A 16551-nucleotide genomic window follows, 5' to 3' on the forward strand; every position below is an offset into this window, starting at 1 on the left:
TTCAAAGTCAGCACTGCTGCTATATTGAACCGCGTGATGCAGGTGAGACGGCCAGAGGCATTCCACTTGTTCCTTTTTCAAGACGGAAACAGAAGAAGACTTATCCATGTGTACCCTGATTTAATCACGTACACAGCAGAAGAGCAATTTGGTTTTCTCGCCGTAAAAGGGACAACAGATGCAAGCCTCACCATTCGCAACACCACTACAAAATGTAAAGACAAAACCAACAGCTTTGACTAGTTAACGTTTATTGATAACCAGGATCCGCAAGGCACTTTACACAATCAATCAATGACAAAGTACTGCCCCCTACATTTAGTTGAAATTTGTACTAAGTATCAAATTTATCGATTTGTACTAAACCTAGATTTAAAGTCCCTCGTTAGTTGTGCCCCTAACCTTCTCTCAAAGTGTTGGTTTCCCGTTTATTCAATTTATGACAGCATTACACCAACGGTTATGTCTTCAAACTGTAAGCTTTGTATATACCTGCTTTGGTGGTTGAGCTTTGCAGTTATATGTAAAAATTATTGTAAGGGTTTAATTTTCCTGTTATTCGTGACACTATCCACCTCCAAATCAATAATATTATAGTAGGTGTAAATAAAATTGGAAATAGATTCATTGTTTCCCCTATAATGAAAGATAAAAAAATCACTATGGGAGGCATTCAAAGCTTAGATGAACAAAGGATTAATAAAAAAGAAGTTTATCATTATGCATGTATACCTACATGTAAATTGGAATGTTTAATGACACTAGAGAGATGTTTACCAATATCATGGTTAAAGTGATTGGTTAACATTGGTTTGACTTTAAAAAAAATCTGAGCTACAAGGTCACACTTGTCACCTGTGTCTGTGATATGTTACAAAAAATGAAGCCCAGAAAAAAATTGCGTTCGAAAATAATTATTAAGTGATTCAAAAATTGAAGTATAAAGCGACCGGAAACACCATCTTAATTTCATCCCATACACTTATGTGTACTATTTAGGCGTCTATAAGACACCTATTTACAAAATCGGGGTTTGCCTTGTAGGTTTCGCTTTTCATTCTCATTTTTTTTTTAAATCTGCTGCACACAAAGTTAAACAATACCTTTAATAGCACGGAAGGTTTTGATAATCATGGTAGTAGAAATAGCTGGTAAGTTTATCCGATTTCGCGCAAAGAAGCAAAAAAGTGTTGCGAGCAGAAAAAGGGGACATGTTAAGGGCTGTTAAGCAATGATTAATGAGGAGGATGCTTATCTCACCAACCCATTGATGTGTGAAATCGGACTAACCTATCAGGTAATATTATGTTTATTATGTAAATAAATTCCTTGAATTAATTAGCCTATTCATTTCTTTATTTAAAAAAAATAAGATACATAAAAGTTTAAATCAGTTTATACCTCTTTTTAAATTTACAAGGACAAAATCTCTACTGGACCGATGGAACTGTAAACAAATTCAACGTTCTGAACCTGGAAAATATGCAACACAATTCTTTTTTTGTAACAAATTCACAACAAGTGGTCGACATTCAACCTTTTGGGATTGCGAAGTACTTCGAAGACATTTATTTTTCTGATATCATTCACGATGGAGTCTACAGAATTGACACTACAAGTAATCTCATCACTCTTATACACACAAACCTACCCGGCCCCCTAGAGATTCACATATCTGCAGGTTAGTACATATCCTTTCATTTCAAAGACAAACGATATCAGGTAGAGTATACTCTGATTCCATGAGCAAGTATGTATAACCAATGTAAATTTTCAACAAAAGTTTCGTTTACTCCAACAATGTTGTGGGACTTAGCCTGCTCATTGAACAAAATGGAGTCACATAAACTGAAGTTTTGTGAAATCCTTAAATATTTTGCCGAAAAAAGGGAAAACCTATCATCAAATCATTATGAAGTTCGCCAACACAGATAAACCCATATGGGAAAACGTTTTATTATTGCTTGAAAAACGAGCATTTCGCTGAAATACCATGCTTTTTTGCGTTAAGCAATCACAAAGTGATTTTACAAACCTGAGCAGACCTGTGCTTGAGATTAGATTAACATAAGAAAGGGGTATTGCATAATTAACATTTTACTATTTCATTTGAGAAAATCGGTTCTTAGATTGAAAAGTTACTATTTTGCTTGTCTTTTCTCTTCATGGACCTGAGTGTTAATTGATTACAATATCTTTCGGAAGCATTGGGCGCTCCTGCATAAATTATTCCATATTTTCGATTTATTAAAATCCCGAGTAAAAGGAAATAAGAGAGAAGGAAGTAAATAGTGGTATCTACATGAATAATTTCATGGACTCTCCAGAAATATTTTGCTTCTCTTCTTCCTTTTGTTTTCTATTTACATAAGCCTATCATGCACCATGCAATTACAAAATATTGTATAAGTAACCAGCCTAATAAGTAAGCCTGAATATAAATACACACAACTACAAAAAGTAGTAAGTAATCAGCCTAATATATACTGTAGGTAGGCCTGAATACACATAAATTAATACATGCATATACATGTGTATATATTCCCTATAATTGAAAATATTTTCCACTGTCTTCTATAAAGGCTAAATAGCTGGAGAGTTGTCTTTATTAGCGAATAACTTAGTTCGGTTCGGAACTCGTAACTATCAATTAGCAATAAAAAAAACCTCTGTCTTCCATAAAGGACATACAACTATAAAATGCTCTATGGTGTCTTAAGTCTGATAATTGTTACAAAGTCCTGTATCATGTTTTTAATCAAATGATATTAATGAATAAAACTGCATTTACCAAGACGGAATTTATGCGAAATATTTTTCCTGCAAAAACCTCTTATACAAAGATATTAGGCTTTGAAAAAGTATAGTGGGAATTATTTATACGAGTTTGGACTAGTAATTATTATTATATTCGATTGGCGAAGTTCCAAGGGAAAATTAGTTACACTGCAAGTGCCGAACCAGAGATCTGCTCTCGAAAGAAAAGCTTGATACATTTGTTTTATATCCCTCTTTTACTTGTTGACCTAGTCCTTGCTGATGTTTAACCAATGTAGACCAAATCTAACGTTACTGGACCTAGCCCTACTCTAGGCCTGTCAAGCTATTGCTAAATTTGTTTTCGGGTAGGCTGTGTCTGCACACAAAGTGTAGATAAATAAGCTCAGGCTAAATATATGCTTTAAAACATATAGGATCGTGACTTACCTAATATCCTGTATGAATGGCCATCGGAATTTTATTTTCTGCATTGTAATCTAGATCCAATTAAACAGTGTTTTTTTTTATTTTCAAATTGTCGATAAGTAATATGAACGAGAGCTTCATTGTGGACGATCTGGGTCATGTAAGGGAGCATGCGCAGTTCAACGTTGAGTGAGAATATCGAGCATGAGCATGCGCATTTCTGCCGAAAAATATACGGAGCTACAAGAAAACTATTCGGAGCTATTTGCAGCGATGTGTTTTCCTATTCAAATTATACTTTGTCACATGCTCACGAATTGATCAATCGTTTATCTGGAATACTCATGAATATTCATAAGAGGGATATAATTCATTATATTTCACCTCTTCTTGTATGTTCCAGAGGTGCGTGCCTTTTCCTTATTTTCCCACGACCTGTGCGATTCATAATAACAAAGTATGACATTTCACTCAAGTATTATTGTTTCTTTTTGTATAAAAGTGGCTTGCTACAAAAAAAAAAATTGGCTACACAGTCTGCTTCCTCAGCTTTCTCAGTCTGCTAGGCCACAGTGTGGCGGTATAACCATTCGAAATTCACTTCTATTCCAAACCCATTGATTAGGCCTAGACCCTATCATTAATTGTTCATATATTTCAAGTATGAAATTACATTCCTGGATTTTTTTGATGTTTTCTAATACGGAACTTAAGTCAGGTGCAATTTCTAAAGCTTTAGATCCTCTACCCATTTTAAGGCCATAATAATTTATGCCAATTCAGCTTTTATAATATTTACTTTACATAATCTGAACTTTTTTGTTACATGTAACTTCGGTTTGTAAAAAGCTGAACCTTTTCGTCCATCTTGTGACCTAGAAGCATCCATATTTTGTAGCTTCTGAAGACAGACCATTCCTTATTCATTTATATTATTTTATGTTGTTTTATTTTCTTTGATTATCCTACACATTCTGATTTAACTAAACCTCCCCTATACCTCACCTCTGGTCTAAGTGGACATGTAGTTAGATTCTGATAGCAAGGTTTAAACAAACCTTGTTTAAACCCAGGTTTAAAATTGTTTTTGGAAAGAATAATCCTCTTTTTTTTAACCAATACTAGCACAATTTCGGTAAGGGATGCCTGCAACAATGTCTGAAAATGTCACTAAAATTATTTTCTCCAGAATTTGCTTTATAATGAGAGTAATAACAACCATTGTTTGCTCTCGCATTGATGGTTATAATATATTGAATGATGTATCCTATTTATAATTACGAAGTGCTTGAAATATCAAGTTTCCAGGCCATGAAATCATCATATTTCGCGCCCTCATTATAGGCATTAATGAATAAGATATTAATTTAATAATTAAATTGTCCCTTTTGTTTCATCTCGAGCTTAGCAAGAGGAATAGGAAGACAGTCATCATTTTCATATGCATGTTCCAATGATGCCCCGGTCCTATGTTAAAACTCAAAGTAATAATAATGAAAAATGTCAGCTCTTTATTAAGCGCGATCAATATCCACCTCACAATTTTCCTACTAAGTGCTTGAAATATAGAGCTGAAATTGACTCTTCTTACATCAGAATATCAAAGCTCGCGCTTCGCGCTCGGTTAAATTTTGATGATAAAACGTATTCAGAATGCCTAGATTCTATGTCTGAATATGAAACATGCGCGCATGTTTATTCAGTAATTCGCCTTGTTCTCTATTTAAATCATTATTCAGTTTCAGATCACAATATCAAAACTTTTCTACTCGTGCTTTGTGCTTGCATTATTAATGTAGGAAGATCCCATATTACTCATTCTTTTCATGATTTACAAAACATGAATAGAGTGTCTCATTTTTAGGTCTATATCTCGATATCTATCTTCCGCTCTCGCTTCGCACTCGCATCATTTGTTTAGGTATACCTATCTTGTTCACGATTACAAAAATTGATTAATATTTTACATTCTTTATGTAGAAATGTCAAAAGATTTCACCGCGCTCGCATTATTTGATGGTTTTGATATTAGTCTAGGAGCCAGGGGGCTTTATTCAGAATTTTTGGTGGGGAAGGTTTGACTAGCTTATCCGGGGTAAAATTGTGCGCTGATTCCAAAAATGCCACTCTTATTGACCGTACTCACGCCATTTTGGTCATTTTGGCCAAATTTTGACCAAAAATGACCATTTTGACCACTCTTTGGAAAATGGTCCCTTAACAGACTGCTTTTGTAGCCACATGCAATTAAAAGGGTCTATCTTAAGTAAAAATGCACACAGATTCCAGATAAAGTGCTTTCATTTGCCAAATCACAATAGCAGTGGTCATTTTGGCCATAATTTGGCCAAAAATGACAATTTTCATGACTTTTTGGCCGAAATGTGTTACAAATATTGATCAGAGCTACAAGAATTTGAGGTCTTCAGTGTGTTTTATCTTCTTCCCTTATAAAATGGGAATACATTTAAATGTCCATCTTGCATAGAATATTATACTGATTCTAAATATATCAGTCTTAATGACCCTATTGAACACCTAATCGTCATTTTGGCCACCTATGGCCATAAAAATGACCAATAACATCAGTTCAATTTCTACAAAATACCTCAATGTTACCAGAATCGTTACCAGGATGTACTGTGACATCTAACATTGGTGTATTAATCTTTTAAAATGAACATTTCAAAAGTATTTTGACCTCATGTAATTTATATCATTAGTTTTGACTTTTGACCATTTTGGGTAACTGACCAATCGTGCAAATTTTGCATAACTGTGCAAATCAGCAGGAATTTAAGCACTTTAGTGGTTTTTTTTATCTTCCTCCTTTATAAAATGGGAATGATGCATATGTCGTTCTTGTGTAGAATTTCATGCTGATTCCCAGTATGTCAGCCTTAATGACCCCATTTAACAGATTATGGTCATTTTGGCCACTTTTGGCCCCAAATGACCAATACCATCTGTTCAATACTTCAATTTATCCAAAAATACTTTGAATGTTACTATAATCGTTACAAGGATGTGCTGTGACACCTAACACTGGTGTATTAATCATTTAAATTGAGTGTCCCAAAAATATTTTTGACAACCTTTTTCATTTTGGCCAGATTGTCCCCTGCCCAATGTGTATACTAAATTAGCCTATAGTGAACATAGTGAGGAGACAATTCAGGATTGTGCTAATATTAGCATCAATTATTGTTAAATTGGAAAAGTTTGAAAGCTTTGGGGTGAAAATCAATGCAATGATTCCATATAAATCAGTGTTATTGGCCGAACTATTGGACTTTGTGGTAATTTTGATCACCTTTCCTCAATAATTTCTCGTGACCACACATTATTTGATTTAAAAAGGGCTCAAATGTTGCTTAATATTATTTTCAGCTTGAGCTACTACACCAATAATCAAGAGTTTAATTAATGTGATAAAAACCTTTACATCAAGTACACATAAGGTTGTTTGACCATGCACTTTGGTAATTTTCATGATTTTAGGCACATTATTTTGTAATTCATGGACACGAATTCAAGAATGATGTTAGATAGGACATATTTCAAAAACTTTCTGCACCAGATTAATACAATGATTTAGAATATATCAGTCTTAATGACTACTTAGTGGTCATTTTGGTCCCTACATTTAGCAATGACAATTAGATGTATCAAAAGTATTCCAATGTTCTTGCTCTATATTTTTGTAAGATTTGTTGTATCAATCATAATCAATGACAAATTATTTAATTCAATATGATATTACTAATAGTACATATTAAAAATGTGACCATTTTGGCCACTTTGACCGTTTATCCAATGTGTGAATTTTGAAATAAACATGACTTAGCAGCAATTGTAGGTCTATGAACATGATGAAATGCGTTCAATCCCTTTTCATGGGAAATATTAAAGGCTCACCTTGAGTAAAAATTGTGCCAAATATCATGTGACTGTCTACTGTGGCCCCTTTGATCACTGTGTGTTCCTAAATAGCCATAATTATTTTCCTTCTTTAAACATATTAAAGTCAAATTGTACTGAGAATCATTACAAAGCAAAATAGGTCACATTAAATTCACAAAGAGTTTTGACTATCATTCATTTTTACAATCTTTGTTTTTTCTCATACAGTGATTTACAAAGCTCACATTGGCATGATTGGTGAGCAGCAAATTTACCCTTAATTCTTTTGAAGACGTACTGGGTAATAAAATACATTCTCTATATGAAATTATTCTCTGTGCCGAATTTTGGTCACTCTTTAACAATTTAGGGCAAGTTTTCCACTTTCAACTTTACCAATCATGCCAATGTGAGGTTTGTGAAACATTATACAAAATGGCAAAGGTAATAAAAATGCACCATGGTTAAATCTATTCGTGAAATCCACTTTGACAAATAGCTTTGTAATGACGCACCTTTGAGTTCAGGATTAGTGCCTTCCTCTAGAATATAGTTATCTGTATAATTTAAATAAAAGAGAAGGGAATGATGTTATGGCTACTCAATGACCATACAATGACCAAATGGTGAGGTATTTGGCACAATTTTTTACTCAAGGTGAGCTTTTAATATTTCCAATCGAAAGGGATTGAACGCATTTCCACAATTGCTCCTGTCATGTTTATTTACAAAAGTCATACATGCGATAGTCAAAATGGCCAAATTGGTTTCAAAATTTTGATAATGTGCTATTAGTCATATCATATTGATTTCAATATGATATGACTAATATCATATCATATTGATTTCAATATGATATGATATTAGTCATATCATATTGAAATCAATAATTGATATAATACATCTTATTAACAATACGGAGCGACAATAACATTTGAATCCTCTTTGATACATGCAAATGTGATTGGTCATTGTCGGGACCAAAAGCAACCAAAATGACCACTAGCTCATAAATGGTCATTAAGACTAATATATTTGGAATCATTTATCTACATTAATCTAGAAAAGTGTCTTAAAATAACATGTAAATGATGCTAAAATGTCTCATTCCTGAATTTATTACTGCCCCATATATGCGAGGTTTCCATAAACATTTACTGTGTGGTCAAGGTGGCTAAAATCATGTAAATGACCACAGTGCCATGGTCAAACAACCTTATGTATGCACGATGTAAATGATTTTATCACAATTATCAACACTCTTCACCGATTGGAAGCTCATGCTTATAATGATACTGACCAGCATTTGAGCCCTTTTTGACTCATCAAAGCATGCAAGGTCTCTCTCTTAGCTGATCTCTCCACTAATTAGAGATTCCTAGGGTCCATGGTCACTGGTCAATATTGAGGGAAACGTGGTCAAAATGACCACAGGGTCCAATAGTTATGGTCTGTGTGGAATAATTTCATTGATTTCCACCAAGAAGCTTTCAAACTTCCCAATTTAACAATAATTGATGCTAATATTAACGCAATCCAAAATTTCTCCTCACCATGTTCGATATCACCTGAATTAACATACACAATGCTGGCCGGGGGGTCAAGGTGGCCAAAATTTTTGGCCACCTTGGCCCCCCCGGCCAGCCCTGCTCATTGTGTATGTTAATTCAGGTGATATCGAACGCCCAAAATGACCAAGGTAGTCAACTTTGGGGATGCTCAATTTTAAGGATTCATTCACGAGTGTTGGGTATTACAGCACACCCTTGTTAACATTGTGGTAACATTCGAAGTATTTCTGGATAAATTGAACTGATGTTATTGGCCATTTTAAGGGCCATAAGTGGCCAAAATAACCTAAAGCTGTTAAATAGGGTCATAAAGACTGATATATTTGGAATCAGCATCACATTAAATAAGATGAACTTTTGAATGCATTTCCATTTTATATGGGAAGACGATAAAACACGCTGAAGACCTCAAATTCCTGTCTATGTGCAGTTTATTATATGCAAAACTGCGTGAATGGTCAGTTGTGGCTAAAGTACTCCAAGTGACCCTCATAGGTCAAAACTGATGGATTAAATTGCATGAGGTCCAAATACTTTTGAGATATTCTATTTCAAGGATTAATACTCCAATGTTAGGTGTCACAGTATGCCCTTGTAACGATTCTGGTAACATTCAAAGTATTTTTGGATAAATTGAACTGATGTCATTGGTCATTTTAAGGGTCATAAGTGGCCAAAATGACCTTAAACTGTTAAATAAGGTCATTTAGACTGATACATTTGGAATCAGCATAAAATTCTACACAAGGACATTTAAATGCATTCTCATTTTTTAAGGGAAGAAGATAAAACATGTTGAAGACCTCAATTTCGTGCCTATTTGAACAGTTAATAATGCAAAACTGCGCGAATGGTCAGTTATGTCTAAAGTACCCAAAATGACCTTCACAAGTAAAAACTGACGGAATAAATTACATGAGGTTGATGGTTATGATCCAGCGCACATTTTGAAAATAAAATTGGATTTCTAAAAACATCCAGTCGTAGCTCTGATCAATATTTGTAACACATTTCGGCCAAAAAATCATGAAAATTGTCATTTTTGGCCAAATTATGGCCAAAATGACCACTGCTATTGTGATTTGGCAAATGAAAGCACTTTATCTGGAATTTGTGTGCATTTTTACTTAAGATAGACCTTTTTAATTGCATGTGGCTACAAAAGCAGTCTGTTAAGGGACCATTTTCCAAAGAGTGGTCAAAATGGTCATTTTTGGTCAAAATTTGGCCAAAATGACCAAAATGGCGTGAGTACGGTCAATAGGAGTGGCATTTTTGGAATCAGCGCACAATTTTACCCCGGATAAGCTTGTCAAACCATCCCCACCAAATATTCTGAATAAAGCCCCCTGGCTCCTAGACTATATGTAAAGTTTCCATTGCTCAGTGCAAGCAGTCCTTAAGAGGTACCTTTTCGATCAGTTAAACGCATATACAAATGTTCTGCTCGCGCTCTGCACTCGCATTAATGTAAGGAAAATCCCCAATTAATCACCCTTTTTATGATTTACAAAACTTATTTAGAGTGTCTCGTTCAGTAAGTCTTAATTTCGAAATATTCTGCTCCCGCTTCGCACTCGCATCAATCGTTTAGTTATATACCTATCTGTTTAGATTACAAAAAGTGTTTTTAGAACTTTCATTCCTTAGGTAAAAATGGCAAAAAGTCAGCTCGCGCTTCGCGCTCGCATTATTTGATTATTTTAAATATGTAAAGTCTTCATGGTTAACTGCAAGCAGTCTTTAACAGGTACATTATTAATCAGTTCATTTCTACTCGTACTTTACGTTCGTAGTAATTATTCATTACATATACACCTTTTTTCAGAAAAATTTGCCCAGAATATTCAAAATCTTTGGAAAAATACATAATATTCCCCCCCACCCAAAAAAAAATATTTAGCTCGCGCTTCACGATCACATTATATAAATAAGGATTATGATATTACATATTTATGTTTATTCATAACAATAAAGCTATAAAAAATGACTATCAGGACTACCCCTTCAAAGAAACCAAAAATCATCTCCGAGCAGCCGATCGGGGAAATTATGGCTGAAAAAAAATTCCGCGCCCCCCCCCCCCATATTGGAGAAGGCTGAATTCGCCCCTGCCCTTACAACAGTGTGACGTGTGCCCTTATCCGAGAAACTCGTGATGATGCTATGGAGATTGTAGGTTTGCCAGTCGAGGGAAAGAGAGAAGTATGTTACAAGTTTGATCGTTTTCTTTTTCCCTTTCAAATCAGGGAATATTTATGTCATCAATATCATGGAACCGAATGAGGTGTGCGGGAAATGCAGCAACAAAGAACTATGTTTTGGTAGAATTTTATCTAAGTTAATAATCATTTTTTCATCCGAAAGTACGCGCAGGCTGCATTCCCAGGCTTGGTAGAATTAAATTTGGGAATATGGCGAACTTAATTGTTGGTGTAACCTTGAAAAAGACGTCTTTGCGTGGAAAGCTTGGTATTCGAAAAAAAAAACATTTTATATCTTTTTTTCCCAACCCCCCCCCCTTCTCTCTTTTCAGATACATCTTGCTCCGATCGTCACTTTTGCGCGCCAACCGGCGTATGTGTTTTTGTATCTCGTGATGGGAATCATAAATTTGTGTGCATTTGTGATCCAGGATACACCGGAGTTCACTGTGATTTGAGTAAGAAACCGATTTGGTTCTGTTGATAATAACATAAGAGCTCAATTGCTCATAAAGATGATAAATGAAAATAATACTCAATTGTTACGTAGCGCAATTACAGTTAGGTCTCCTAGCGCTCTAAAATGTAGCTTGAGAAAGAGAAAGAAAAGGAAAAAACGGTCATATTGAACCTAAAAACACAATCGAACGTAACCTAAAAAATCATACTTACATGACTTATTTCAGACAATTTGGACACACTTGTATTAATAGTGAATAGTATTTTATATAGATCATTTATATAAATTAAAATACACACACACACACACACAATATATATATATATATATATATATATATATTATATATATATATATATATATATATTTTACATTATGTCTGTTCTGTTGCTTATTCTATGATTTGCTTTATTTGTTTTGTTTAGCAAATAAAAACTGAAGAATGCCAGGGCCGAAAGCTTTAAAACATAGTGTATACTTTGCTTCATCCTTGATTCTACTCTACTCTTCACACACACACACACATACATGTATATATATATATATATATATATATATATATTATATATATATATATATATATTAACTACACAAGACTTACAACTCCTCCAGATGCACCGAAACCAAAGTTAATTTCAATGCCGGCCTGATGAAGGCCCTACTGGCCGAAAGCTACCAAATAAAAGAGATACTTTGGGAAATCTACTAATAGGTGTTAACAATATGAAAAAAAAAATCATAAGCTCTAAGTGAACATGGACTGTTTTGTACGATTTGCCTCAGGGCAATCATACATGGAACCCTTTTTGAAGGTACCATATTTTCAAAAAGTGAAGTTGCGACTCTTTAGCATTTTCGAAAACACACTTTGGTACGTTGTCAAATATTATTTGCTACTTACATCTGATATCAGAAAACAGGAAGGAGACAAACTGATTTAAGACCGACTAAAAACTGCCATACTTTCTATGATTACAGATATTAATGAATGTTCATCACACCCGTGCATGAATGGAGGAACCTGTATCAATGGCCTCAACACTTTTACGTGCAATTGTGTTCCAGGATATACTGGGAGCATTTGCTCATCTGGTAATTACGTGCTTTATTATTTTCCTGAAGTACCTTTACAATATATCATTGAACTTTTCCAATACGCCGTTTTAACGTCAGTCAAAGTACACTTCAGTTTCGGGAAGTTTGCATAAACTGAAACTCATTTTCTGACAATGTGAACTCATTACTTTACATATGACATTTTGAATGGCAAGGACATCCCACTTTTTTATAGTGAGTTATCCACACTGCATGGTGTTTTCTGAAATCTAGTCCAGGATAGGCCCCATAGAAACTTGACCAAACCTTGTTTTTTATATATACAATATTTTTTTATGGTTTCTTGTCAATTCGAGGGTGCTGATCACGAATCTGGATGATGCCACTCGTGTAGCCTTGAGCATTTTTCTGCAAATTGGCAAAATCCAATATGGCCGCCAAAATATGCAAATTACCCATAAAAATCCTAAAATTGTCTGCACATTGGCTATGAAATGCATGGAAGCGTGTGGCAGGAGTAAAATACACTCTGAAAAAATAATTTTTGACAAAATATTTATTTTCCTGATATTCAAAAATGCCGCCATAGTCCATTGTATACAATATGAATAGGGAAACTATTTTGTTTACAAAAAATGAGCACTAAACCGCAAAAAATCGCGATATATGAACGAAGTAATATTATGCAAATCATCATTACTAACGAGATATATCATTTATTATGTCATAAATGGGAACATTTCTGCATTTTGATGTCTAAAATGGCCGCCACTGGCCCAAACAGTATTGCGTACAATGGCAATGGGGGCCAAAAAATTAACAAGATCACTAAAATGCATATTATTAAGATTAAACGAGTGGAATACTGACTAAAAACATAATTGTTAACGAAATATATTATTAATATGCCATGTATGTGATGAATGTTGTATTTAGATATTCAAAATGGCTGCCAAAGGCCCCAAAAACATTATCCACAATGAGAAAGTGGGGCAAAGATCACAAGAGTGATCACTAAAATGCATATTATATGTGATAAATTCATGGGGTACTGTTTAAAAACGTATTTTCTAACGAAATGCATCATTCAGGTTAAAAGTTTGTGTTAAATACTTTATTTTTACTTTCAAAATGGCCGCCAGAGACATTAACAGTGTTATGCACAATGCAAAGTGGGAAACCAATATTCACAGGAGTGAGCACCATAAGTGCAGGTATTAGTGATCTATGAGTAAAATATTGTCTGAAAGCATAATTTCTATTAAGAGATATCATTTATTATGCCAGATAGGTGATAGATACTGTTATTGGAAAGTCAAAATGGCCGCTACAGGCCCGACGATATTATGCACAATGTGAATGGGAACAAATTATTTCAGCATAATTTGGCTTTGCTTGGCCAATTGGGGATGTATGAGTGAAATATCGTCTGAAAACATTATTTATAACAAAATATACGATATCTTATGTAATGTATGGATAAATGCTGTATTTTGACATTCAAAATGGCCGCCATAATCCCTATATTTATCATGTACAATGCGACTGGAGAAACTAATTTTCACAAGAGTGAGAATCATGAAATGCATATGACTGTGATATACGAGTAAAAATATTGTCTTAAACATGATTTCTAACTAAATACATCACATATTGGTTGTGCAGGTTATGAATGCTGTACTTTGAAATCCAAAATGACTGCCATAGGTCCTAAAAGTATTATGTACATTGTAGCATTAGACATATAATTTTGACAGAATATGGCTTTGTTTGACTCTAAATATTGCCTATAATTGTGAGTTCTGATGCAAGGGTGAAATATTGTCTAACACCATGGTTTCTAATGAGATATATCATAATGTTGTATGTGATAAACACTGCATTTTTAAATTGAAAATGGCCAACATAAGCCCTTATCGTATAATATACAAATTGAGTGCAGACAAATAATGTTCACAAAAAGGGCATATGGCAGCCATTTTGTATGTTGAAATACAGTATTTATCACATAAATTACATAAGAAATGATATATTTTGTCATAAATCATGTTTTCAGACGATATTTCACTCATACATCACCATTTGGCCAAGCAAAGCCAAATTCTGATGAAATAATTTGTTCCCATTCACATTGTGCATAATATCTTAAGGGCCTGTAGCATCCATTTTGATTTTCCAATAACAGTATTTATCACCTAACTTGCAGAATAAATGATATCTCTTAATAGAAATCATGCTTTCAGACAAGATTTTACTCATAGATCACTAATACTTGCATTTATGGTGCTAATATTGGTTTCCCACTTTGCATTGTGCATAATACTGTTAATGTCTCTGGCGGCCATTTTGAAAGTAATAATACAGTATTTAACACAAACTTTAAACGTGAATAATATATTTCGTTAGAAAATATGTGTTTTAAACAGTATCCCATTAATTTATCACATATATATGCATTTTAGTGATCACTCTTGTGATTTTTTTGCCCCTCTTTCTCATTGTTCATAATGCTTTTTGGGCATTGGGCAGCCATTTTGAATATCTAAATACAACATTCATCACATACATCGCATATTAATAATATATTTCGTTAACAATAATGTTTTTAGTCAGTATTCCACTCGTTTAATCTTAATAATTTTAGTGCTAACTTTTGTGATAGCTAATCTGAGGAAAATAAATATTTTGTCGACAATTGTTTTTTCAGGGAGTATCTCACTCCTGCCACACAATTTCATGCATTTCGTAGCGAATGTGCGGACAATTTTAGTTTTTTTATGGGTAATTTGCATATTTTGGCGGCCACATTGGATTTTGCCAATTAGCGGAAAATGCTCAAGGTTACACGAGTGGCATCATTGAGATTCGTAATCAGCACCCTCGAATTGACAAGAAACCATCAAAAAATATTGTATATATAAAAAACAAGGTTACGCCTCTTCTATCCTGGACTAATCATGAAACCTGTGATGCACAGTGCTTTTACATATAACTATATCAAGCCATCCGTAAAACCGGTTTTATTAAAAAAATAACCATTCAGTTCAACTCCATCCTCGTGATGATTTATCAGGTGATTACTTGCTGTAAAAATTAATCGTGCATGAACGTCACAAATGTTCCACAATAAAAATAAACAAAAGTCAAATGCAATTCGAAGAAGGTACGGATTTTTAAAAAACACATTGGAAATATGTATACCAAAACATTACAGAAATCTCTGACATAATTATGGCGTATTGTAAGCAGCACATGTGGTAGGTCAATTTTATATGAGCGTTAATGTCGAGTTCATTTTCTTTATATATGTGTAGGTAGTTGCATAATAGGTTAACTTACAATAGCCTCCAACGCTTGCTTTAGATAATGGATTTGGACACAATTTCAGACGCCGTTACCATTTCATTTTCAAAAGAAAGTTATCCGTTTCTTTTAAAAACCATTTTATTCATATCCCATTTGCTTCATTTTAAGAGAATAATAGTTTCGCTTTCAAGTGTCAGATTCCCGTTGAAGTTCTAAGACCCAAGTGTTAACGTTGGATTATATCCTTATTTTTGGTTAATCGCCCTTATGTTTATATAATTTGTTTTACAGAGATAACTTGTCCCATCCCTTCCCTTCCGTCCACTCACGTGGTTCTACCCCAAGACATCTACAGACACGGTGATTTAGTGATTATGCAGTGCGACGAGAGTGACGCGTATGTAGTATTGCAATGTAATGTGGTATTTGGGAATTGGACACAGTCGGATGTCCTTGATTGTGCATCAGGTATGTATACATGCAACATATGCATTAACACACACACCCACACACATGATGTACATGGTAATTAGATATGATATTCTAGTAGATTTCCCCAAGTATATCTTTTATTGTACACTTTTATTTTCAATGTACATTATATTTATTTTCCTTTTTTTATATTTATGTGATAATCATAATTGCTGAGTGTTCCCCAGAGATATTTACTTATGTATTATGCCTTGCCATATTTTATGCATTTCATATTATTTTCAATTGATTAGTTTGTTTATTATATATTTCTTGTTCTGAACTGCTATGAAATTAAATTGAGTTGAAATAAAATACATGTAAAGCGAACTTCGAACTTGATAAGTGACAGGGTAATAAACACATATGAATAACATATCAGTTGCACTCCCAT

General features: G+C 34.0%; 1 protein-coding gene across 1 annotated transcript in view; it reads left to right on the forward strand.

The window, feature by feature from the left end:
* Positions 1 to 16551, forward strand: part of LOC121419630 (nidogen-2-like) — a 55006-nt gene that overhangs the window by 21993 nt on the left and 16462 nt on the right. The window contains exons 6-9 of the mRNA XM_041614087.1: positions 1421 to 1681; positions 11197 to 11322; positions 12303 to 12416; positions 15978 to 16154. Coding sequence (XP_041470021.1) covers positions 1421 to 1681; positions 11197 to 11322; positions 12303 to 12416; positions 15978 to 16154 — 678 coding nt within the window. The remainder of the gene's footprint in view (positions 1 to 1420; positions 1682 to 11196; positions 11323 to 12302; positions 12417 to 15977; positions 16155 to 16551) is intronic.

This window comes from Lytechinus variegatus, chromosome 8 (genome assembly GCF_018143015.1).
Source record: "Lytechinus variegatus isolate NC3 chromosome 8, Lvar_3.0, whole genome shotgun sequence".
NCBI lineage: Eukaryota > Metazoa > Echinodermata > Echinoidea > Temnopleuroida > Toxopneustidae > Lytechinus > Lytechinus variegatus.